Source organism: Pectinophora gossypiella, chromosome 16 (assembly GCF_024362695.1).
Source record: "Pectinophora gossypiella chromosome 16, ilPecGoss1.1, whole genome shotgun sequence".
Taxonomy (NCBI): Eukaryota; Metazoa; Arthropoda; class Insecta; order Lepidoptera; family Gelechiidae; genus Pectinophora; species Pectinophora gossypiella.
In genome coordinates this window covers 9,680,338-9,704,627 of record NC_065419.1, presented here as the reverse complement: position 1 = coordinate 9,704,627, position 24,290 = coordinate 9,680,338, and the positions used below count along the sequence as shown (strand labels likewise).

The window sequence follows — 24,290 nt, the reverse complement described above, 5'->3', positions numbered from 1 at the left end:
ACCTCTACGGTACCTAAGCTACGTCTCTTCCAAATTTCAAGTGCCTACGTTTAGCCGTTTAGGCTGTGCGTTGATATGTCAGTCAGTTGTGATATCTGTGACGTTTAATTATTATTGTCAATAAATGTCTATGACATCTTGCGAATTTTCCATACCAAATGGTTCCAAGTACGTGGTGTCTGTCGATTTCTCCGACAGGCTAGGATAATAAGCATCATGGAATGTTTGTTTTTTTTCCTTTTTTCTAAAAATGCCTACAGTTTCACAGCTTGCTGATAAATTGTTTCAAAGGCTATTCAGAAGTTATCAGGCATATTTTGCTGTAATAATGACTATCAAATAATTTATTAACAAGTGCCAAGGCCTTATACTTAGTAACCTTCTCATAAATAAGTCTTCCTACTATCCGGTTGTGAAGTCAATTACTAACCTCATCAACACTAGTGTCAGGGATATTATTGAGCCGCCAAAGGCCCCTGATATAGCTCATGTAACCAGCGGGTTAACGTGCCTTACGAAGCACGGATCATCCTTCTTTGTTGTACGGGTGATTAGCCTGTAATGTCCTAACCAAACTAATGATCACAAAGTGTCCCCACCGAGATTTGAGCCCGAGGCCTCCGGATCGTGACTTCAACGCTCATCCACTGGAGCAAAAAGGCCGCCGTTATAAATAGGTAAAACAGGGGTACAATCTCTTTTATTAAAATAAAAGAACATCACTATGATTTCACCTCGTTTAACGCCCATAAAGGAGACTACGCCTTCAGAAAAGCCTTGCACCCGAGGTCTCGCTTAATAGCTCGATCCTTTTAGCATCTACATAGCAACCCCTTTTATAAGGTTTAACATTTATGCGGCGTCTATAAAAAATACTAGGCTACCCAAGGAATTACATTCTACTTATTTTAATAGGCGTATTTACGGACTATTGGTTACCTATAAAACGATAAGAAGAGATCGTATCCGAATTGCACTTGTAGATTCAAGGTACTTACTGATAAACAAAGATAAACCCTTTATAACGCAGATATGTCTCTTTTCTTTCGTGCTAAGCTGTATGCCGTTTGTACCTAGTGCCTTTCGTCTCTTTCATGCTAGCTGATATACTATATCTCTGTCCTGAAGTTTAGTCTAATCATAACTACTTATCTCACTACCATGGTGGTGAAACCAGCAAAATGTATGCAGTTCTATAGAGGATACCTCACCTGGTTGCGTAACCAATTCGTTGCCGGCAACCTAACCCGAGTAATTTCCCGCAGATAGTGCAAACATGTTGTACTAGTAAGATAGGACCCTAACTTTTGATGTACAAGTTAATAGTCGTTTGGATACGTATTATAGCTAAATTAGAAGCAGTGGTTTGAGCGTTGCGCTCACGTTTCGGAGGTCCCGGGTTCAAATCCCGGTGGGGACATATCACAAAAATCACTTTGTGATCCCTAGTTTGGTTAGGAAATTGCAGACTGATCACCTGATTGTTCGAAAGTAAGATGATCCGTGCTTCGGAAGGCACGTTACGCTGTTGGTCCCGGTTACTACTTACTGATGGAAGTAAGTAGTCGTTACATGAGCCATGTCAGGGGCCTTTGGCGGCTCAATAATAACCCTGACACCAGGGTTGATGGGGTTGGTAATCCACCTCACAACCCACACGATAGAAGAAGATTAGAAGCCTTCAATTGGCTTAAAAGAACACAAGCTAACTAGATTAAACTTGAAATAAGGTCAGAGTCAAAGTATAACTATCCTTGCGTCGTAGATGCCAAGAAAACGCTGAGGTTAATTGTGAGCATTATTAGACAAATCGACAAAATTCTTAATGAGCTGGCTGGAATGATGCCATTTGGGCAAGAGACAAATTATAACAAAAAGTTTGAGCTCACGGGAGTGGAGAAGACAGTTTCTGCAGGAAAACAGATAACAGGTATAATATACCTACATTTTATACACATAATGGTGCTAATTCCTGTAAATACCATCTAATTTTATTTTAAGTTATATCTGTCCTTTTCTTATCCGCCGAAAAGGAAAGGGACGGGTAATCGACAAGCATAAAATTTATGGAACACACGTCAATTTTAAGCACAAATCTAAACCAACCGTCTAAAAATTTTACGTCAGTCAATAACCCGACACATTAATTTACTCATTCTTTCTAAAATTAAGAGCTGTGAATCATCCGTCCCTTTCCTTTTCGACGGATACGAAAATGACGGATATAACCTAAAATAAAATTAGGCGGTGTCTGCAGGAATCGGGGCCAATAGTTACATATTACATAAGGTCATTCCCGTAAATCCAAATAAAGGGAATCCTCACAACCTGTAAGTGTACACCCATGCTTGTTTACATGCAGAAAACCTCTTTATTTAAAAGCATAACAATAGTCATAATTATGTGCATTTTGCGGATGTGGATGAAAAGTCAGCTGAATTGTGCTTTCCGAGCACGTCGTAGAAGTAGTAAAAATCCCGTACGAGATTACTAAATTTTTATATAGAAAATCCTGGCTGTGAATTTGCGAGCGAGACAGACACTCCACGCGTGCTCCCTTACTGACTTAAATAGACTAAAGTGACCCCCGTCAGAGGGGAGGGGGAAGGTAAACCAAGCTCGGTCCAAGCTCGTATCAATGTGGGGCAGAGAGTGTCCCTACTGTCATCATCATCAATTTAAGAGCCGCGCTCTTGTCGGTGCAGCATTTTCCATTCCAGTCTATCAAAGGCCAATTCCTTGACTTCCCTATAAGACACGACGTTAACCTTTTCTTTAATCTGTTCCAAGTAAGCTCTTCTTGGTCTTCCCCTTCCTCTCTTTCATCTATTACGCGAAGTTAGTCGCACACTACGAAGTTAGGAATTCTAGACTTGCAGTGAACTAGTGGGATTCAGTTTATTAAACCCACCGCTGCCTGCGGCAATGGAAGGAATTCTATGAATAAAATGTCGACGGATTTCGTCGTGTGCGTGAATACCTACCGGAACAGGCGAGATATGAATAAATTCAATATAGCTTGACTAAGTTACTTACTGGGGGAAAAATATGGTATATGCTTCAATCATATTACGTTCCGACGAAATCTGCCAAGATTACCGCGCCGCGCGCGGCACGAATTGTATCGAAAGCTTCGAGGGAATCTGTTCTTCGAGCCGCACATCTAAAAAATAAATAACAGGTTTAAAAGAGTAAAAATAACTTTTAAACAATCACGACAAGGCAAATTCCATGAAATCGTGGCACTTTCCAGTGAGATGTCGAAGAACTATTCGTTTTTACTGCGCAGCATCACCATAAAGTTGAACCAATACTAATATAGTTTTAGGGCTTGTCAACACCAACGTTAAGATCTCATAAAACGCTGCTAGGCCAAGACAAACGCCGAGGCTTTAAGCCCATAGAAGATACTATAATATAACAGTATTTGTTAAGACACGGTTCCATCGTTTTCGGTCGGGGGCTGCCATTAACCCAGCTAAAGTTTTTCTAGTGACGTGAATACAATTATTGAAGAATTGTAGATGTTTAACGACGACATAAAATACACTTACGAGTATGATTCAATTTTTGTTGAAATTTTATATAGAAAAGGCAGCCCCCGACGGATATTCCTCGGTTATGTATTATGGTAAAATTATTATCGCTACATTTAAGTATATCTTCGAGAAACAGACACGTTAGGAAAAAACTGTAAACATCCATATTCATTGTTTAGGTACTTAAGTATATCTATTACCGATGTCTCGAGATATCAACTCTGTTTTAGAAAGTATTTTTAAGTCTAATATAATATTTCGTTACATAATAATTGGGTTAAGTCGGGGTTTTGAGTTATTTTATTCTTTTTCGATGACATTTTTACCGTCGTGGGTTTTTTTCAAAATTTTTAATTTTGCTTAATTTTTTTAATAATATAAGTTACATGTCTTGGTACAATCCACATCAAACTTTGGTACATTAAGTACTTACAATTTACCAAATTTTGTTACACAATATATTTATTTATTTATTGGTTATTTTTAAGAATATATTTTATAATTTTATTAGTTTTTAAGAGTATATTCAAAAAATAACTAATTGTATCTTTTGTTACTGGATATAATATTTAATCATTATCGTCTCATAATCACCTCGAGATAATAATACCTTCTCGATATTTAAATATTATAATAACATAACATAAAAATCCTATAATACCTCCCACTGCTGGGCACAGGCCTCCCCTCAATCAACGGTGGGGGGGAGGAGGAGGAAATATAATAAATGCGACAGAAACCACCGAGAATGAAAATCTTGGTACAATTAGCAAAAGTACAAATCATTATTGACCGATACTGTTCAGTGAAAATCTAAGAACTGCTTTCTTTGAGGAGTTTGTTGGAACAGGTTCACCCAAGATACAAAGCATTAAATAGAGAAAATGGTTCACTATTAAGACAACGGTAACGACAAAATACTCACACCTACAGTCTCCAGGAATGAACTAAAAGAAAAGTGAAACAATTTATTGAAGTGATTTTTTTCAATCGGTCTCTTAGAAAAAGGGAAACTTGTACAAGTTTAAAATTTGCTTCGTTTTCTTAGTTGTTTGTGTTTATTAAATTCTATCCCGGGACCATTTATTTTTAATGTAGTACTTCTCTAAAGTATTCGTTTATGGAGGAACTTGTTGAAGGAATTATGGTATTATGAAATTCAATTCTTAGTTATTTCTATGCCTGCAAGGTGTCTTTGATTGCTTGTGGCTCTGCCCACCCCATTAGAGATTACGGGCGTGAGTTTTTGGTATGTATGTGCGTAAGTTTTGTGTGTATAACTGTATGCAGAATACATATCAGCCCACAACAATTAAGCGAACCCATTGCAATCAATCCTGTCATGACCATGCCCATTTAGATAATTAACGCGGTTCATGGTGAAATCACTCCGACCGCCGATTAGTCACATACTCCATATCAAAGTAAGCACATAGAAGTACCTACATACGTCAAAAGTGCACAAAGTATAAAATAGTAATACTCAGTGCATCGTCGCGTTATAGTGAAAACCTCATAAGCGCCTCTTTGAGGATTCATATTCTGATGTAATTTTCTTAAACGAAACTCAATTTCTTTCGTTTAATTTTATTCCGGGTAAAAATTGAGATCAAAATTGTTTACCCGTAATGAAACTAGCTTCTATTATGATTTTTCTTAAAGGCGCTTACGACGTTTTCACTATAAGGCAACGATACACTTGTTAGATCCTCAAAGTTCCTCTCCCTTGCTTCAACTGTGATGTTCTCATATAATATGCATTTCGCTAATCTCTGAGTTACAAATCCTTTCCCGTCTTATTTTATACCCAACAAGGAAAATCCTTATCCCCACAACCTACTTTGTTCCGAACGTTGACAATAAATCCTCGAAGACCACCTTGGAATTAGGAGAACACAATTCCTTTACAAACAAAACATAATTCTGCAAATTAATTTCTCGAACAATTGAAATAAGTACCTAAGCGGCGTTCTTCATAATTTTCAATTTCGGAACAGATTCGGTCGCTATGAATCTTCTGGTGATTGATGTACTCAACTTGACCCATATTCAAATTTCCCCCGAAAAATTCAAATTCTCTCACATTTTTCCCACAAACACCATTCTGCCTGGCCTTTTTCGTTTCGTTCACTTTACACCATGTTTGAGACGGAAGAAACAAAGAGCAGACAAAAACTCGGTCATTAAAATGTATTTAGTTCACACCTTTTGTAAGAAAACTCCTCAGTAATTAACTTGTCTCTCTTATTCAAAGAAGAAAAAAAAAACATATTTCGCAATTTCTCAGATACATTTTAGTGATTAAGTTAGGTATGTCTTGAAAATTCCCTTGTGTCTGTCCTAGTAAACAGAAAAGGGAGTTTACATGATTTATTGGACAGCACATAAAGTCATATTTCAAAAAGTTCAGACACGCGTAGGTCACTGTTCTCGTCAAAAACTTTTTTACACGTGAAAGATTATGATAACTTCAATACCCATAGGAGGAATAAGCTGGACTTTGCGCATAAGATCCGAAAAGTTTCGACACAACCAATCAGATTCCGATCTGCATTTGGCTATTATGACCATTATTACCCAAAATCAAGAGCCACATGTGACTGCCTCGAAATTTCAGGCAATTTAGATAAACAACGCCGCTTACTGCACAAGTGCATTTTGTGGCTGAATGCTACCTCCGGGGCACGGCTTCGGAAGTACTAATGTTGAATTATTACAATAGTACAAAATAGTGCTAAGACTACCTATAAATAACAAAGGGCCTACCTAGCCAACGCAACTGCAGTCACTTTACGCAACAAATTTAAACGAATAGGAATTGAAATAAACGAATCATGTGACATTTCAAAGTACACTGTCATTCGTATGACTTCGATTCCGTTCGACCCATTGATGTATAATTGTGTTACTATTTGGTGCAATCGATTAAATCTTGGCTAAGCTCTCTTATTTACCTGTGTGGCGAATCAACAAAATACATTTAGCATCGATAAACGCCTTCGTTTATCGATGTCTGAAACGCGCTATCAAAGTTCTCTCAGCGCAACTCATAATATATACTATATAAAACTTACAATAATACTGTTGGACCATCGATCCCTAGTCACACTCCAACTGTGGCTAGCGAGGTAGTAAGTATTGTTCGGTACCTCGAAAGCAACCTTTGGGCGATGCCGCATCTGCTTATAATCCCCGACCAATAATGTTTAATAATGTTTAAAGTGTATATATATATGTATATGTATATATATATATATATATATATATATATATGTATATATATGAAAACACGAATGAATTATATAATAGGTACAATCCAAAAACTATTATATACAGGGAGTGTGTATACAGGGAGTTAGTGACATCGTAACGAATTTTCTATCACAAAAGTATAGACGGAAAATTCCACTTGATATTAACTCAGAATCATGTTCTGAATCATCCCCCTCAGTATTTGTTACAATGTCACTAACAAACACTCTGTACACTGTAATATCATTGCTCTGGATATTTCCCCTATAACCCGCCCTGGCAGGCTGTCGACCATATCTAGAACATGGCGAAGTTTGCTGGAACTGTGCCCGGGAACTTTCATGTGGCTCCGTTTTATAGTACGTTACTTCAGCTTTAGGGTTAATTACTATAATAGAATGTTCCACGAAAGAGAGAGAGAGTTAATTAAGTAATGACTGTGAGGTGGGTTTGATTAGCGACAAGCAATGTTGGTAAAGTTTATAAGATATTGTTCTAAATTGCTCTATGGTTCGTAAAGTGTATAAAGGTGGGCGAAGACACTCGTGTCGTAAATTCAAAAATAAATTGAACATTACATCGAACGAGCTTCAAATTTTCAACATCTCTTTGTTTAAATTAGAATGAATAATCATTTACTGGATTAATCGTGTTTGATTTCAGGTAACATTCCTTCACTTATCATCAGGTGAAATTGTGATGACCTATTTAAAATGAACATACGACGAATAAAACTCACCTAAATCACTTCATTTTTTTTATTACCTTTTGTGAACTTTTTAGTGAGTAAGTACTTATGTATGCTCTGCAAACTTCTATATTTGTGGAGGATACAAACATTTTATTTTACTTTGCATGTGACATAAGTACTCGCGTAATTACCACAATAGTTTAGCGCCCCAAAATTCTTCATGCAGTCTAAAACAAAACAAGAATATAAGGAAAACACTTTATGAAAACGGTTCATTAGACGCCTTGCGGCGGCAAGGCAACAGGCTCTTGTCGTCTGAAGGCGACGAAGACCCTCGTATAAGGAGTATAACAAGAGCTAAAAGAGTCTTACTAAGCGGTTACGATTTTATAAATTGTTCAGTTTTTCTCTCCCGCTTTTTACTGTTTTTTATTCTTTATTGGACTCTTCGGAACAATACTTTTGCTACAAAGGGAGGTTTATGATTGAGTACTCAAGTGTAACCTTCAGGGAAAGTAATATAGAAGAAAGGATACCTATACGTTCTTTAATTTGCATTATTAATTTAGGAAAAAGAGTCTTAATTTACCAAATTTAAAGAACTATTTTTCGGAAATGTAAACTTATTGTTCCCGTTTCATGTGGGTTGTAAGGTCGTTGACCGGCATCGTTGAACCTGCTGGTGTCAGGGTCAATTCTGATTAAAAATAAAATTACTTATAAATAAAAATGTTCGCACAACAATAACAAATTTCAAATAAAGAATCCTCATTTTTAAAACTAGCACGATATATTATTTGATTCCTGATTTCGTTAGGTACGCCGTCGAGGGAAAATAGGTAATTTTGGTTCTGACAACCTTTCTCTCGCAGAGAAGCAATTTATAAAAAAGCGAGCCTCTGTCCGGCCTTGTTTAGTAAGTCTGACGTGGTCCGACACTATGACATTGCCTTTTCGAATCCACTTATTTTCAGATATTCTATTTACACGTAAAAAAAACTTTTAGTTTTTCAGTTCCGGAAGCAAACAGGAAGAATCCTTAACATAACATAAGCTCAAGACTATATCCTAATTGGGGGTAGTCAGAGATTCGCAAGACGAACTAAGTACCCACGTCTCACCGAGCTTTTTGTTAAACCAAAGTGATAGGAAGAATTGTTAAAAAAATGGAACGAGCAGCGCCTTGATGTAGATATCTATGTTTCATAATTTATTTTTGATAATTATTCGATTCGTATTCCAGATCGAATACGTACTTATATGTATGTAATTTGCGATTCATAATTGTAAGTTGCACTATCGTGCCGGGTCGTGGTAGGCCAGTTGGAAGAACGCTTGACTCTCACTGTAAGGTCGCAGGTTCGAATCCATCAACGGCCTAAACCTATGCTTTACGAAAATATTTTTCGAATTCATTTTTGAATCATAAATGATTTTCACGTGATCAGTGGTGTAGGAAAACATCGTGAATAAACCCACTTACCCGGGAATGGCCTTTCGGAGGTATGTGACCTAACCTGTATAAACTAGTTTTTGCTTCGCGGGATGGAAGGTCAGACAAGCAGTCGTTTCTGTAAAAAACCAGACCTGTCAAATCTTCAGGTTAGGTAAGCGGACCCTATGAAAACGTGATAACACTAAGGAGATCATAAATCGTAAATTACACTGTTTTATTACCCACTGCTAAGTATTGTAGGCCCCTTATTGCCAGGGCTGCTAGTATTGCAATGTGACCGACCAGTTACAAAATTACAATTTAACTAACAAATCATCCGCAATTTAATTAAGCCCGGTTCCGACAGAAATGGAAAGATGTCATTCACATTCCGTGACGGCGAGAACCAGTGTAGTTGACACGTTTCCTATGTTACCTAAATTTGTATGTTGGTAATTAAATGATAAATATTCATGTTCTGGAAAAAGGTAAAAAATATACTTTCACCGCAAGCAATACTCCATTTTATTCTCGAAAATAAAGATTCAGGAAATGAAAAACATAATGGTAAGTATGTATCGATCTACCTAATGTAATACTGTTTGCTTTATGTCACTCTCTTGTCGGTGCAGCATTTTCCATGCTAATTTTTTAGGGAAAAATAGGGCAGTGGTTTCCCTCTTGCCTTCCGCCACTCTTGCCACCGCGCGTTTTATATTATGTACATAAATAAATATAAGTACGCACTTAGCAATGTAAATTTTAGTAATATTTGTTATTTGAATACAGAACAACGTTCGTTCGAGCGAGTCCCGGTGGGGATTTATCGCAAAAAGTACTTTGTGGTCCCTAGTTTGGTTAGGACGATCCGTGCTTCGGAAGGCACGTTAAGCCGTTGCTGCCGGTTACTACTTACTGAAGTAAGTAGTCGTTACATGAGTCATGTCAGGGGCGTTTGGCAGCTCAATAATAACCCTGACACCAGGGTTGATGAGGTTGGTACTCCACCTCACAACCCACACGATAGAAGAAGAGAAGAAAAAACTTTTTCTTGTATGTATTTTGTGGGTTCTAAGTGACAGAAAAGAGTAGAAAGAAGCACAACAAAGTGCGATGTGCGAACTCACGCCTTATCAAAAACACATAAAAACCTTTTATCCTTTAACAAATAAAATAAGACCGTTTCCGATCACGTTCAAAGGATTGATTTTAATTAACTGAATGATCACGCACGGATTACATTGATAGCTATGGAACCGATTTTCAGCTAAATGAATTCGTTTCCGGTCGGTTTGACCCGATGACTGAACTCTAGGGTAGGACACATGGCTCTTACTAAATATATCCACACACTCACTGGTGGTGTTAACACGGCCGCACGTCATACAACAAGCTCGTTAAGTGAATGTGAGCGAGACAGGCAATCCGCGCGCGCTCTTACTCTTTCACAGCTAACGGCCATTTAAACTTAACTAACTAAGACCTAGAGGGGGTGAGGCCAATCGAACTCGGCCCAATACAAATTGGTGCGGGGCGAAGAGTGTCCGATCTATATAGATACAGACATGAGTGAGTGTTTAGTGTTGATGTTGGATTTCTTGTCGTTTCTTCTCCTCAGCCAAAACAACCTGCGAATTGCCGTAGAATCGTAAATAATTGTAAAATTGGCCTTCAACAAGTTTATCCTGACTAGCTCTTTTTTGACGTGACTTATTGTAGATTTGCCGCAAATGGCATTAACTACTTGACCAGACCTGACTGCTCGAATCATGTTAAATGAATGATTTTAATTAAATTACAAACAAACACGAAGATATCCCGCCATGTTATACCTACTCCGGCCGCCTACTCTGTGTATAATTATTGCCTTATTCGGATCTTTAATGAGACCCTGGGCCCCTTGAGGACCCAGTCGCCCAGTTAGGTCCGTTCGATTGGTAACAAATAACAAAGTTTAGTAACTTTCGAAATTAATCATCAGACGGGTGACGGTTTAGTTAAAGCTTTTGTCAAAGAATAAAGAATACATACACACATAAACTCACGCTTATTTCCCACCGGGGTAAGCAGAGACTATAGAATTGCATTTGCTTTCTTAGATGAATTGCTTCGATGTGGCCATTTTAACCCCCCAGTGCTACCCATGATGGTCCATCATAATAATATGGGCGATAGACCTGATCACCATAACACCAAAGAAGCTCTATGTTCTCTTTTGAGCGCGGATTTTTTTTTTGACAAGACTTATTGTAGATTTTCCGCAAGTGGCATTAACTACTTGGCCGGACACCTGGTCGTGAATATGACTGAAGTCAAACTTAAATTAACATAAACGTAATGTTGAAATGTCTCATCATCATCATCTCCCTAGCTTTATCCCTTTTTCAAGGGGTCCGTTTACCTGACCTGAAGATTTGTCAGGTCCGGTTTTTACAGAAGCGACTGCCTGTCTGACCTTCCAAACCGTGAAGGGAAAACCAGCCCAATATAGGTTTGATCATATACCTCCGAAATATATTTCTCTGGAATGTGGGTTTCCTCGTGATGTTTTCCTTCACCGCTGAACACGTGATAATCATTTATGATCCAAATATGAATTCGAAAACAAATTTGAAAAATCGTTGGTTTAGGCCTATATTAAATTGAGAGTCAAGCGTTCTATGAACTGGGCTACCACGGCTACAATGTAATATTGAAATGTTCATTTCGGAAAAGGCTAATCGATTCATTCTCAGTAAAGGAACATGCTTTTAGTTTTACGTCTGACCTTTGACCAGTCTACAAGATTGAATAGAAGTGTGGGTGTAATTGCCAGGATAATGTATGTAACTTTTAAACTCTTTATGGGGCAAGTTTGCGTAGGAGTATATATTCACAGGGCTCTAATTTTACTCGTGCGTAGGTTTGAGTTCTAAATTTAAACTTAATGCAGGATTTATTGGATTGTAAATGTCGTTTGTAAATACACTTCTTGAACAAATACGCTGACGGACTTCCACCAATGAGTTATTGACTTATCTTAAGTGCAGTGTTCACTAACACAGTTGGCTCGACCATTATAGACGGCGACGCGGCTCACTACCTATCACGTTGGTCCAACAGTAAGCACGGTGAGGCGTGGGTGCTTAGTTCCACTTGTGATGGTTGTCAGAGGACTACCCCAATTGTGATATAGTATTGAGCTTATGTTATGTATGTGTGGTTAATAACATACATACATACATAAACTCACGCCCGTATAAATAATCAAGAAACTATTTGCAGCCACTTTTGATACATAGTCCTAAGGTGGATAATGATAAACCGTATGATGATAGGTGATGAGATGATCCATCATGTTCGACAGGACGCAAGGTGAGTGAAATAAACTGTGGCCATTTAGCATTAAAAATTAAAATATTTTTAGTTGGTTGTATTGCTTGGTTATGCGAGGAGCTCGGTGGCGCAGCGGTTAACGCGCTCGGTCTGCGATTGTTGAAGTTAAGCAACTTTCGCAAAGGCCGGTCATAGGATGGGTGACCACAAAAAAAAGTTTTCATCTCGAGCTCCTCCGTACTTCGAAAGGCACGTTAGCAGTTGGTCCCGGCTGCATTAGCAGTCGTTAATAACCGTCAATCCGCACTGGGCCCGCGTGATGGTTTAAGGCCCGATCTCCCTATCCATCCATAGGGAAGGCCCGTGCCCCAACAGTGGCGACGTTATTGGGCTGATGATGATGATGAAGTGAACTCTTTTCAAGTACTATAGGTAAGTAGCATTACGTACTTAGGTAGTAATCTTTAAGAATAATAAACAGCCGGAACATTCTAGTTTAAAAATATAAAGTAAAATTTGAAAAGTTAAGTACTTGCTTTTATTAAAATATTTAACCACGTATAGAGCTCCTTCGAATTCAGAGAGGTACGGTACACGTTTCTCATTAAGAAGTTTCATACAAAAACCTTTGGAAATTCGCGAAAAGCCCCATACAAACTTAAATCGCCGTCTCATAAGTTTTTTAAGCGAGCTAAATTAACTAAAGCTAGAAAGTTTGGATCTCCTAATGAGTTATTTCTATATAATGACGCCTTTATTATAATAAATATTTAATTTGAATTTTTAATAACTTCTAATTAACTAGATTTTTGCTCGCGAATTTGCCTGAACTTTGCTGGTAAGTATGTACAGGTGTTAGTGACATCGTAACGAAAAGAACCACGATTCAAACCACGATTCTGAATTGATATCAAGAGGAATTTTTCGTCGCCTAAGTATGGAACCGAAAATAATAGAAAAAGAAACAAAAGTTTTCATGAAATTTCCGGCAGGAAATTAATATAATTTTCAACCCGATTATGACATTTTATGAGTCTGAATATTGAATTCATTTTTGGATCATAGACGCTTAATTGATATCACGTGGTTTCGGAGATGGGCGTCCGGTTAATGGCAATAGGTTTGCCCATTATTACCTGGGATTTAACGTAGCTGACGAGGAGTGGGTGTGTATGCCTACCTACTATACACATTTTCCTATCCCGATACAGGTCTGATGTTATGTTTAGATTTGAATATGACATTCTATTCACAAAGCTCGCGTAATATTCTAGCAGTGCGCCTGTTGTATATTTAGTTATAAAGTAATTAGTCAATCTTCTTCTTAGTTAGTCGATGTCTTATGAAACAAAGTGACGGAGCGGAACGCCGGGAATTGTACTTACTTAATGTTTTGCACCGTAGCTAATTGGCTTAACTGAATAATGAAACAACGTGTAAGTTGTACGTAAGCGTCGCATAATTTGTATGAAAACGTCGCATGAGTTGTATAGGTATGATCGTGTGAAAAATAAAAACTCTGTGGATTCCTGCAAATGCTACCAAACGTAGGGGAAGGCCACGAAAAAGATGGCGAGACGCGTTGGACCGCTTTTTGAAACGGTGGTGGCACGAACAAGCTGGGGATAGGGAGGAGTGGAAGAAGGGAAGAGAGACCTTTGCCCTGCAGTGGGACATCGAGGGCTATTAACACATTCACTGTTTACAAAATAAATAAAAATCATAGCTGGAAACCACAACTTTTAAGGTGACTTTTCATTGAGTACATATGCATGCTTGTAAATATGGATAAATGTATATTGTTATTATTATTATTTCAATAAAAAATCACATTTTTCAGATCCCGGTATACCGGTATTGTTCTGGGGGCTATAACGAAAATACCGGGTTTGAAAATTGGTCCGGCATTGCGATCCCCAATTGCCATCCCTAGCACTCGGATCCGAGCGGTAGGCGCCGCTACAATAACCCCGCCCCAGTCGGATCCGAGCGGGGAGCGAGGAATGTGTTAATAATAATAATAAAAACTCTTAAATAGTAAGAACGCTGGCAGCTTTTCTTTTTCAAATTGTTCTTTCTTGTACTCTGTTGTTGTCTTATTTGACTAAAGGTTAGGTAATAAAGCTCTTTTTACGTACGTTTTGCGCTTTTTTACTGCAGAGAACCGGGCAGCAACAAATTAATGAATAATACTTATTTTACTTTATTGTATTATCTTCGAGGACAGTAGTTTATAGAAGGCCAATTTTATAGGCTTTCACATTATAGATACTGGTTCTCGTCAAATAGTAATTCTCTTAGATTTTATTTTTCTTTTTTTAATAAAGTCATAAACTCGCATTATAAGTAAAAAATAAATTACAACGAATAATTTGTGTCTAATAACTGGTTTACTTGCTAATTGGTATGAAAATCACGCTGCTACTAAACAAAATAGTCCGTAGTACCACTGAATAAAATAGTATGTACTTAGTAACAAACATCGATATTTTTTCATGTCTACCCAAAGGTTTATCACATAAATAAACAAAAAAGTGTCGCAAACAATTTCCTAAACTTCGTCCAACATCGTCAAACAAAGTTAATATAACTTCAAAAGAAAAACTCATTTCTTCAATTTGGCCAAAATTTATCGTAAAGTACGAAAAGCAGTTATGCAAAGTACTGGTTTACTTTCCCCTCTTATGGGCTTGGAAGTAAACACTAATTCTCTTAAATATTCTCAAGAGAGGGCATCAAAGTGGGTATAAAAAGTACCCAAACCTACAGAGACGGCGGAAGGCACTGCTTGAATAAGTTTGTCTTAGTTCCTGGTATTGTTAGATGTCTATGAAGACTCTAACCTTCATACGCAGTAGTTTGTGTGTAGTTAGGATCTTTAGCTAAACAGATGTCTATGAAGGTTAGAATCTTCTGTTTAGCAAAAAACCGAAAAAAAAAGAATTTCTGAATAATAAATCCTAGCCTATACACATCGGATAGTTAAGACAAATCTAGGTACCTCATTCATTAAAATCCATTCGGCCGTTGTGATATTTCGAGGGTATAAAGAAATTCACAAACGTGATATGCGCCAAATACATAATTCCTGGCAGTCGGGTAAATATCGAATGAATAACTAAGTAGGTAGCTAAGACGTTTTCGAGAGCGTATAATGCTAAGAAAAATAGCTAAGTGCTTCAAAATAACCCCTAAATGCCTTCCTTTTGTAGGAAACGCGCTTGGGGGCACGACCCGCCTCGTGTAATCGCGACGACCTGAAAACCTAGCCTCGTCACCTGCAGCCATTTGCAGTATTTCGCAGCTTTTAATTTATTGACCTGTTTTCTGTTCAGAACGTACTGCACACCAGCTCAGTCCCAAAAAATAAAAACCTACATACATACCACTGCTGGGGCTTTAGCCAAGTTAAAAAACGATACGAAAAGAAAGGATTGACGTAAAGTGACATGACAATTCCATAATCTAAATACTTCCGAATTTTCATTGAACGAAACACGAGTTCAATTAAATTTTCAACATGAATTTGGAACATCAAGAATTAAAAACCCTCTCTTAGGTACTCACCCACCAAATAATGAAATGACATCAATTCTTCTAATGTCTATTGGATAATTTTTAAGAAACATAAACAATCGAAATGTGTATTTTATTAATTCGATAACACTGTCGTTTTTTTGTAATCGTTTGCTACTTAGCTAAGGTCCTAGGTAAAGGCGTCCACTCAATCTACCGAAGCATACCACACCACGTTCCTGTAATGCGGGTTGGCGTCTGAGTTTTCAGTTTTCAACTCCACCTAGTTGGCTAAACGACTAGGTATTAATACGTAGTATATTTGTCACTAGCCGTCAGTTGAAAATTTTACGCTTCTTTCAATCTATTGAACCTCTTTCTCTTTACTAATGCGTGCTCAGTCCTAAAAAAATAAAATTAGAGAGCCCTTTTGAGACAATCCGTGAACAGTAATGTGTTTTCTTTCGTGAATGGTTGAAGATAGAGTGATAGATACAGTAGTCATAGTCATTTATTGATAGTAATAATTATACGATACAAATATTACAAAATTCAATTTAAATTAAATATTATTACGGAATTCAATCACATTAAAATATATTATTAATTACAGGTCGAGCCAGTAATATAGTTACACTTTGAATCGTAATTTTTTACATAACGAATGTCTCATCAGCAGCTTCTTACAACCTGTATAGCCGGGGAAAAGAAGCTGCAAGAAAAATCTCGGCACAGCGCCCTAGACGTTCTTTTAAAAATAAACATTTTATATTGTTATATAATTAAGTAATTAGGCTGCTAAATATCAGTTCCTAGACAGTTAATTTAACTTGACTACTACTGTAGTCAAGTGTAGAAGTGCGTGTGTGTGTGTGTGTGGTGCGTAGAAGGATTTTTTTAGCGTAAAAGGCATTCATTTCTTAGCCGTATATTAGCCGTATATATTATACCACTAACTTAATTGCACAAATCAATTGATCAAATTGAGATAATGGGTTGATGGGGGAGGTCTGTGCAACTGTTACTGGCAATAAATGTATTTTATTCTTCATTTGTGTGCCCTGTATTGGGAGAAGTACTGTATTAGACGACTTAAGTTTTATGTGGTTTATATTTCGGCCAAGTAATGAATGCCACATGCGGCAAATCTACAATAACTTACGGCAAAAAATGTGTTTTAAAATAACTATAGTAGGGATTGTTTTTGACATTATAAACCGATATGATAAATATATGTATTTTTTAGGCCGATCAAACTCAAAAACATCTTTATTCAGTGGGTAACATAAGTAATTATACTTTTAATCGACAATTTTTCCTAAGTACACATGTTTTGCCTTGTTCAAATAGAATTATGGCGTTGACAGCGACTCCCCGAACGATTCCTAAGTATAATTCTCCGGCAATTCCTGCTTCCCCATAATTCTTGAAATATACATATTACAAACTACTGCAGTTTCTCACAACATGTATAGCCGAGAAAAGTTCTTAAAAAAATATATTCTTCTACGTATACATTGCTTCGTCTAGTTTACAGAATCTTGGCTTTAAAGCAAACTATTGATGCCAAAGTATCTACTTCACTCTGAGTAACCTCTAGTACCTACCTAGTATTTATGTACAATATAAAAGTCGTATTTTCACTTCACCTTGACTTGATACGATGCATCGTATCACTTCGTATTGTCGAGACTTCAAGCGAAATCACATTGGAAGCTTTTATTTCGAGAACGAAGGCGTACGATACGACATTTCTGTTCCCTGTCTCGAACACGCGAGTATTAGAGCGATGTAGGTATATTGGTTTTATCTACAGAAACTGCACTTGGCTTTTAAATTTTGTTCGAGTGTCAGGGGGCGGAAGGCAAGGAGGGAACCACAGCCCTATTTTACCTTTTAAAAAGTAGCATGGAGACTGCTACAGCGACAAGAGCGTGGCTCTTAAATTAATGATGATGATGATGATGCCAGAATATAATTTGATATCACTGCTCGGTGAACGCGTGACTTACACCGTAGTGAATTTGACTTTATGAGTCTGAAACATGAATTATGTTCGAATCATAATAATGTGTACGTATAATTGGTATAACGTGGTTTCCTGGATTTGTGCCCGAACAGTGGCAATAGACTCGCCTCCTGTCTCCTTCTAATGTCAGGGTTATTATTGAGCCGCCAAAGGCCCCTGACATAGCTCATGTAACGACTACACCCCCCCCCCCCCCTGCATGCCTCCTATTACATGGCACTTAAAAATATCTGGCAAGGAGTGGGTGTATATTATATAGTATTATACTCCTATGCTTACCCTTTCGGGGATACAAGCTTGATTCTAAGTTATGTACACTCATTATGATTAGCAAAGTAATTCATACGTCCCTTCAACAACAGTCTTCAACAATACCTGCCTAATATTACGTCAGTTTTAATATAATCAAATTAACATTATGATCAACTAGAAATAAGTAAAGTTAAAAGAGATAATAATTTATAATTGTTTTCAATCGGCAATGGCAACTCAAAACATTTTTTTTTTATATACAAAAAATCTTTTTGTTTCTCTAAACACAGTTTACAGTACAAGTAAGCACAAACTTACAGACAGGACAGTGAAGTACAGTAGAGTTATCTCTATAAGCTTTTCTGTATTTGTCTGTTTTATTGTGTACGAATAAATAAATAATAATAAACTATACGGATTAAAGAGATTTTTTTCACTACTGCAATATGTACGTAGATTGTCTATAAATATTCTAGAATACTTGCTGATGTATACCTACTTGTAGTGTCGATGTGTGGACCTAATCCGAGCGATCGAGCAGAGTCCAATATCCGATCTAGTGGCTCTAATCTCTGCACTATTGCCTTTTTTATATTAAAAAAATAGTTTCAAAATACTTTACATAGCCAGTCTATATTTTCCACGAAAACATGACCTTTTATGGAAGTTCCGGTGTCGATTTTGGCCGAAATTCGGTTTCGGTTTCAGCCCTAAAACCTACTTAGTTTCGGTCGGACACTAACCTATTTACATACATAATTATATTTCCTAGCTAGATAAGCAAACACTTTAAATTTTCTAATTATGTTGGACGCCACGTACAGACTTAAAACGTAAGCGCAAATAAAAGAAGCAAAATGATAACACAATATTGGCCGCGATTCATGCAGACCCCTCCTAATTTAATATTAAATTATACCCGTCATTTTCTTATCCGCCAAAAAGGAAAGGAATGGATGATTGACAATTGTTAATTTTAAAATGAATGAATAACCCAGGCGAATAAATCTCGCCGTTTTGCAACTCGTTTGACGTGTGCTGTCAACTTAATTCTGTCGGGTTATAGGCTAATATACAATTTTGGGTGGGTATTTTAAATTCTGCCTAAAATTGTCGTGTGTTCCATAAATTGTATGCCTGTCGATTACCCGTCCCTTTCCTTTTCGGCGGATAAGAAAATGACAGGTATAACTTAAAATAAAATAGGCGTGGGTGATCTTTATATACCGAAGTAATCGTAAGATGTACCGAGTGATGATAGTACTCGTAATAATCCATTTCAATAATCGTTCATTTCGGACTTTTACCGGTAAGTAGGCACCTACCTAGATAGGTAGGAGACCTTCTAGATAGAAGGTCCTGAATTGGAGATGTCCTTAGAAAAGGTTCAGTACGATCTACTCTGAAACGGCGTGCGTGAATGAAACGATTGATGAATGTTGAGGAAGCAAGAGAAGTGTGACAGGAGCGAAGCAAATGGAATCCCATAGTCTCTGCGGGATAGACGTGAGTTTATGTATGTATGGACCTGGTTAATCTTGGGTTTTACCACTGAGCTGTGGTAAATGATAAAAAAGAGAGGATGCATGTATGTTACAGTACAATACAAAAAAAAAATAACATTAATGGGTGGAAGGCGGAGCGTAACACCTCAGCAATGTTACGATAGCACATGTGGTAAATGGCACTTCACATCCAAGTAGGTAATTCTATTCAAAAGTTACTGTGCCGAAACTTTCAGCTGTCACTGAGAATGAAATGGGACCAAGATACGTAGACGTTTTGAAGTGGATCTCCTTGTCAGAGATATGATTCTTGATGAAACATTGTTATTTGAAATGCTTGTATTTCATAGACTCGTATATCTAGTTATTTACTTGATAGTTCATTCCATTTACGCAGGCAAAATGCGTAGCCGCCCATCGTTATTAACTGTTATAGAAAATATTAGAAAATGAACAGCTATTACTCTTCGTGTTTGTCCACATAGGTTTGAATGGTTGATAAGATTGTGGGTTTAATAATTTAAGACTTCGCAACGCACTGGCCAAACTCCCTTCCCATTTAAAATTTGTAGACTCCAGCCCTCAATCAATGTCCGTTAGAATATACAATAAATTACCTTAATTTATAACTGAAATAGACAAAATACATCTCTTCAAATGTCGTTAACTGAAAAAACGAAACTTTGAGATACTGATTATTGTAAATGTACATATCTTTGATTTTTATTTTTTAACATAATCTTTGTTATTTTTATTCTTAGTTTTTATTGTGTAAATTTTAAGTTTTTGTAGTGCCCTTTCAGGGTTTCTGTTTGTACTTTCCTCTACTTTTAAGACCTTTGTAAAAACATCAGGAATGCAATAATTATCTTATCTTTCCTGTGCGTACTAAACATTGGCATAGGTTTCAGATTGATAGTTGTAGCCGTTAACGAGATATAGAAATACACCGGCGGTCCTGACGTCAGGATGGTCGGTGTATGAGACGTACCATTTAGCGCTCAAGGCTTTTGAGTACAAACCTTCATAATTTTAGTACATTTCAGCACAAAATCCGTACAATCTTTCTGCATATATTTTATTAAAATATGTGATTAGTATCAGGTAGTTAGGCGGTCCTGAAGTTCACGGTTTCCTCACGATGTCTTTTGTTTTAATTACTAGATAAGTAGGTACATTATAATTATTATTTTCTATGGTGTATGATGTTAGGGCAGAAGGCAAGAGGGAAACCACTGCTCTATTTTTCCCTAAAAAGTAGCATGGAGAATGCTACACCGACAAGGGCGTGGCTCTTAAATTAGTGATGATGGTGTCTTAAAGACAGAGATCCCAGGTTCGTGTCCCTGTCGGGTCAAATTTAACTGATTTGAAATTGAGGTGTTACGGTCAAATAAATTCATTATAAGTTACATCAACTTCTACTAAGAGTTAGAATGGTCCAATTTGCTTATATAACTATTTCAAAGGATCTTATTAGAGACGTACATGACTTGTATCGGAACGTTATGCAACAGTGAAACCCTCGAAGTTTTTATGTAACTATCGGTTTTTCACAGTTACTATACTTTAGGTAGGTAGGCACACTTATCTACCCACTCATAAACGCAACAAGAGTAGGCAACACAATGGTATCACATTAATAAGCATAATTATACCTATTTATCTTCAACTTATAACCAAAGACGAAGCAACATAATCACAAGACATTAATGTGCCTACACGTGTTTGTCCTCAGGGAGGCGCGTACGCGCGCGGATGGTGCGCAGAGATGGGGGGGCCGCGGCGCATGTCAAGTGCGCTGCTGCTGCCCATCGCGCTACTGTCGCTGCCGCACGCACATGCCGCCAACGCTACCAGTTACAGGGTGAGTAGATTTTTGTTATTTGATGGTTTATTCCGCACGCGATAACTTCAAGCCCTATCCAGTGACGTGCCGTTCCCGGGAATGTTCCCAAAGTGGGAACGGGACATCACTAGCCCTATCTCATACCAAACAGGAAGACAAGGCACAACTTATTTTTTGTTTACTCAATGAGATGAACTTAGATATCATAGAAACAAGGAATTTATAAAGGCAGGTAGTAACAAGCGTTAGTTGTGGTAGCGCGATACCAAAGAAGCAATGAACGACGTAGCAAGTTTTATAATACGATCGTTGCCTTACATAATATGCTCGTTTTGTGCATATTTCTGTCCCAACAGCTACATCTCTCTTTGGTGTGGTGAACTTACGATAACCGAAGTCCATGCAAATGAAGTCACAAGGAAATTGTTTTCTGTGTATGCAGTGTTTATACTGGTTTATACTATCCATCCCACTCATCATCACGGTTGTTACACGTCTAGATTTACGGTGAAGTGTTTCCTTTTTCCGTCCGGGAAACGAGGCCGACCTTTTATCTCGAAAAATATCAAATGTCATGTGTGTTAGCTTCTATGGGGATATTTTTGTATGCAAAGTAAATATAGCAAGACTATGATAATGAACAACTTGGGGTACTTTTCCTTTGTTTTTACCTTTTAGAGCTGCAAAAATCGATTGCACGTTATGGAATACGATACATAGTGTGTATATTATGATTCATAGGTAAGAAAGACGTGTGTATTAAAATCCTCCTGCCCTTATCCCACTCTAAGTGGGGTCGGCACAACATAATATATTCCTATTCCATTGTCAAGTTTTTTGTTGACAACAACAGCTAAGAACTCAAAATATGTGGTCTCAATTTGTATCCAGATTGACATTCATTGAAAGAAATTAATGTTCTGTTGAGGAAAATCGCATCAGTTTTTCAAAAAGGCGCTTTTATGAGTACTCGCCTACCAGCACCATAGAAAGCACGGTGAGTTGATTACTTAGTTCATCATGCGATGTACCTTTGACTGCTCTAATTAGGAACAGTGGCGACCGTAGGGCTGAGCGAGATGTGGCACGGTACCGGGCGCCGAAATAGGGAGGCGCCGAAATCAACCAAGACTGATTCACCCTGGCTGCAAACTAACTTCATCGGGTTAGATTTCGGCCACATTAAACTCATACCGCGTGGCCGTAAACAACCTTTTTTAAAGATTTTGGTGGCCATAAACTAATCGAAAAATTATGTAGTTTAACAGTTTCAGAACTTCTAATGACGTTCCGATCCCAAAGTGTCATACTATCTATTACGAACCATCAATAAACCATCTGGTGACCACAAAAAAAAAGTTTTCATCTCGAGCTCCTCCGTGCTTCGGAAGGCACGTTAAGCCGTTGGTCACGGTGATTAACCACCAATCCGCACTGGGCCCGCGTGGTGGTTTAAGGCCCGATTTCCCTATCTATCCATAGGGAAGGCCCGTGCCCCAGCAGTGGGGACGTTAATGGGCTGATGATAATGATAGTCATAACATGACATAGCTGGCGAGGAGTCGGTGCATATCTGTAGGTACCATTCGCTTCTGCCTACAGGCGTGATGCGTGATCTTATGTAATAAGCAGCGTGGAACATAATCTTAACTTTTTTCTCGACAGAAGGTATAGAAAGAACTTTCTTCATATTTATCTAAAACAACTGACTGAGGTCGCTCAACTTTATCGTCTGACCGTGTATTGGCGGAATAGGGGAGTCGAACATTGTTATCCCTTTGAGGATAATCCCTGGATTTGAAAGGATGATATTGTGATTGCTTCCAGAAGAACGGACTCCAGGGATGTCCTTGAATTTTCAGTGGCTACAAATGCTGTTATTAAGCGTTGATCGTTGTCTACTAAAGATAGTGTTTTTGTTTATAATCGATAAATTGTATGCAGTAAAATTATGCGCCGGGTGAGAGCCTTCAGCGCTCCCCATTTGTCCGACCAAGTAGTTAATGCCATCTGCGGCAAATCTACAATAAGTCACGTCAAAAAAAAAGTAGAATTATGTAAAAGGGAAGGTTATATTAGCGACTAGATACCCATTGGCCCCGATTCCTGCAGATACCTCCTAATTTTATTTTAAGTTACACCCATCATTTTCTTATTCGCCGAAAAGGAAAGGAACGAATGATTGACAACTGTCAATTTTAAAATGAAAGAATAACCCGGGCGAATAAAATAGGCATCTCGCTCATATGCAATCTGTTCGACGTATGCTGTCAACTTCATTTTGTCGGTTTATTGGCTATATTAAATTTTGGAAGGGTTTTTTCAAATTGACGTGTGTTCCATAAATTTTATGCCTGTCGATTACCCGTCCATTTTCTTCTCGGTGGATGAGAAAATGACAGGTGAAACTTAGATGGTGTGTACCGAAATCAGCACCACTTTATACTTAAACATGAAAGTTGGCGTTGCAGAACTTGTAAACCAAGCCAAGTAGTGAAAGCCATGCAGCCGTAAAAATATGTTGTCCACGTTAGTAGCCGACCAGTTCGCCGGAGCATTTAGACTACTTGAAAGCTTTCCACTTGACTTCACGAGTCCAGCAACAATAGTAGCGCAGACAAAGTATTATCTAAGAAATAACGGTCGTATTTCTAAAGAAATCGCTCCATAAACTTATAGATTTCAAAGTTTGAAAACACCCAGGGAACTGCGGGTATAAAGTGCAAGTTTCCTTATTGCGAAGTTTTGTCTAGCACTTTCCCCGTCTCTTCTACGTGAAACTATGAAATTATATTTACCTCATCTTATAGAGTTTCTCATATTGGAGTTAAGGTAGATTAATAATCTCATTTTCTCATAATTATTGATTGAATTGCATTGAGCTACTTTACAGGCTACGTTCTCCAA

At 37.7% G+C, this 24,290-nt stretch overlaps 1 protein-coding gene across 3 annotated transcripts in view; it reads left to right on the top strand.

The window, feature by feature from the left end:
- Nucleotides 1-24,290, top strand: part of LOC126374077 (probable G-protein coupled receptor CG31760) — a 101,016-nt gene that overhangs the window by 51,693 nt on the left and 25,033 nt on the right. For all 3 annotated transcript variants that reach the window (XM_050020549.1, XM_050020547.1, XM_050020548.1), the window contains one exon: nt 21,273-21,401. In XM_050020549.1, the coding sequence (XP_049876506.1) occupies nt 21,306-21,401 (96 nt within the window). In that variant the 5' untranslated portion in view covers nt 21,273-21,305. The remainder of the gene's footprint in view (nt 1-21,272; nt 21,402-24,290) is intronic.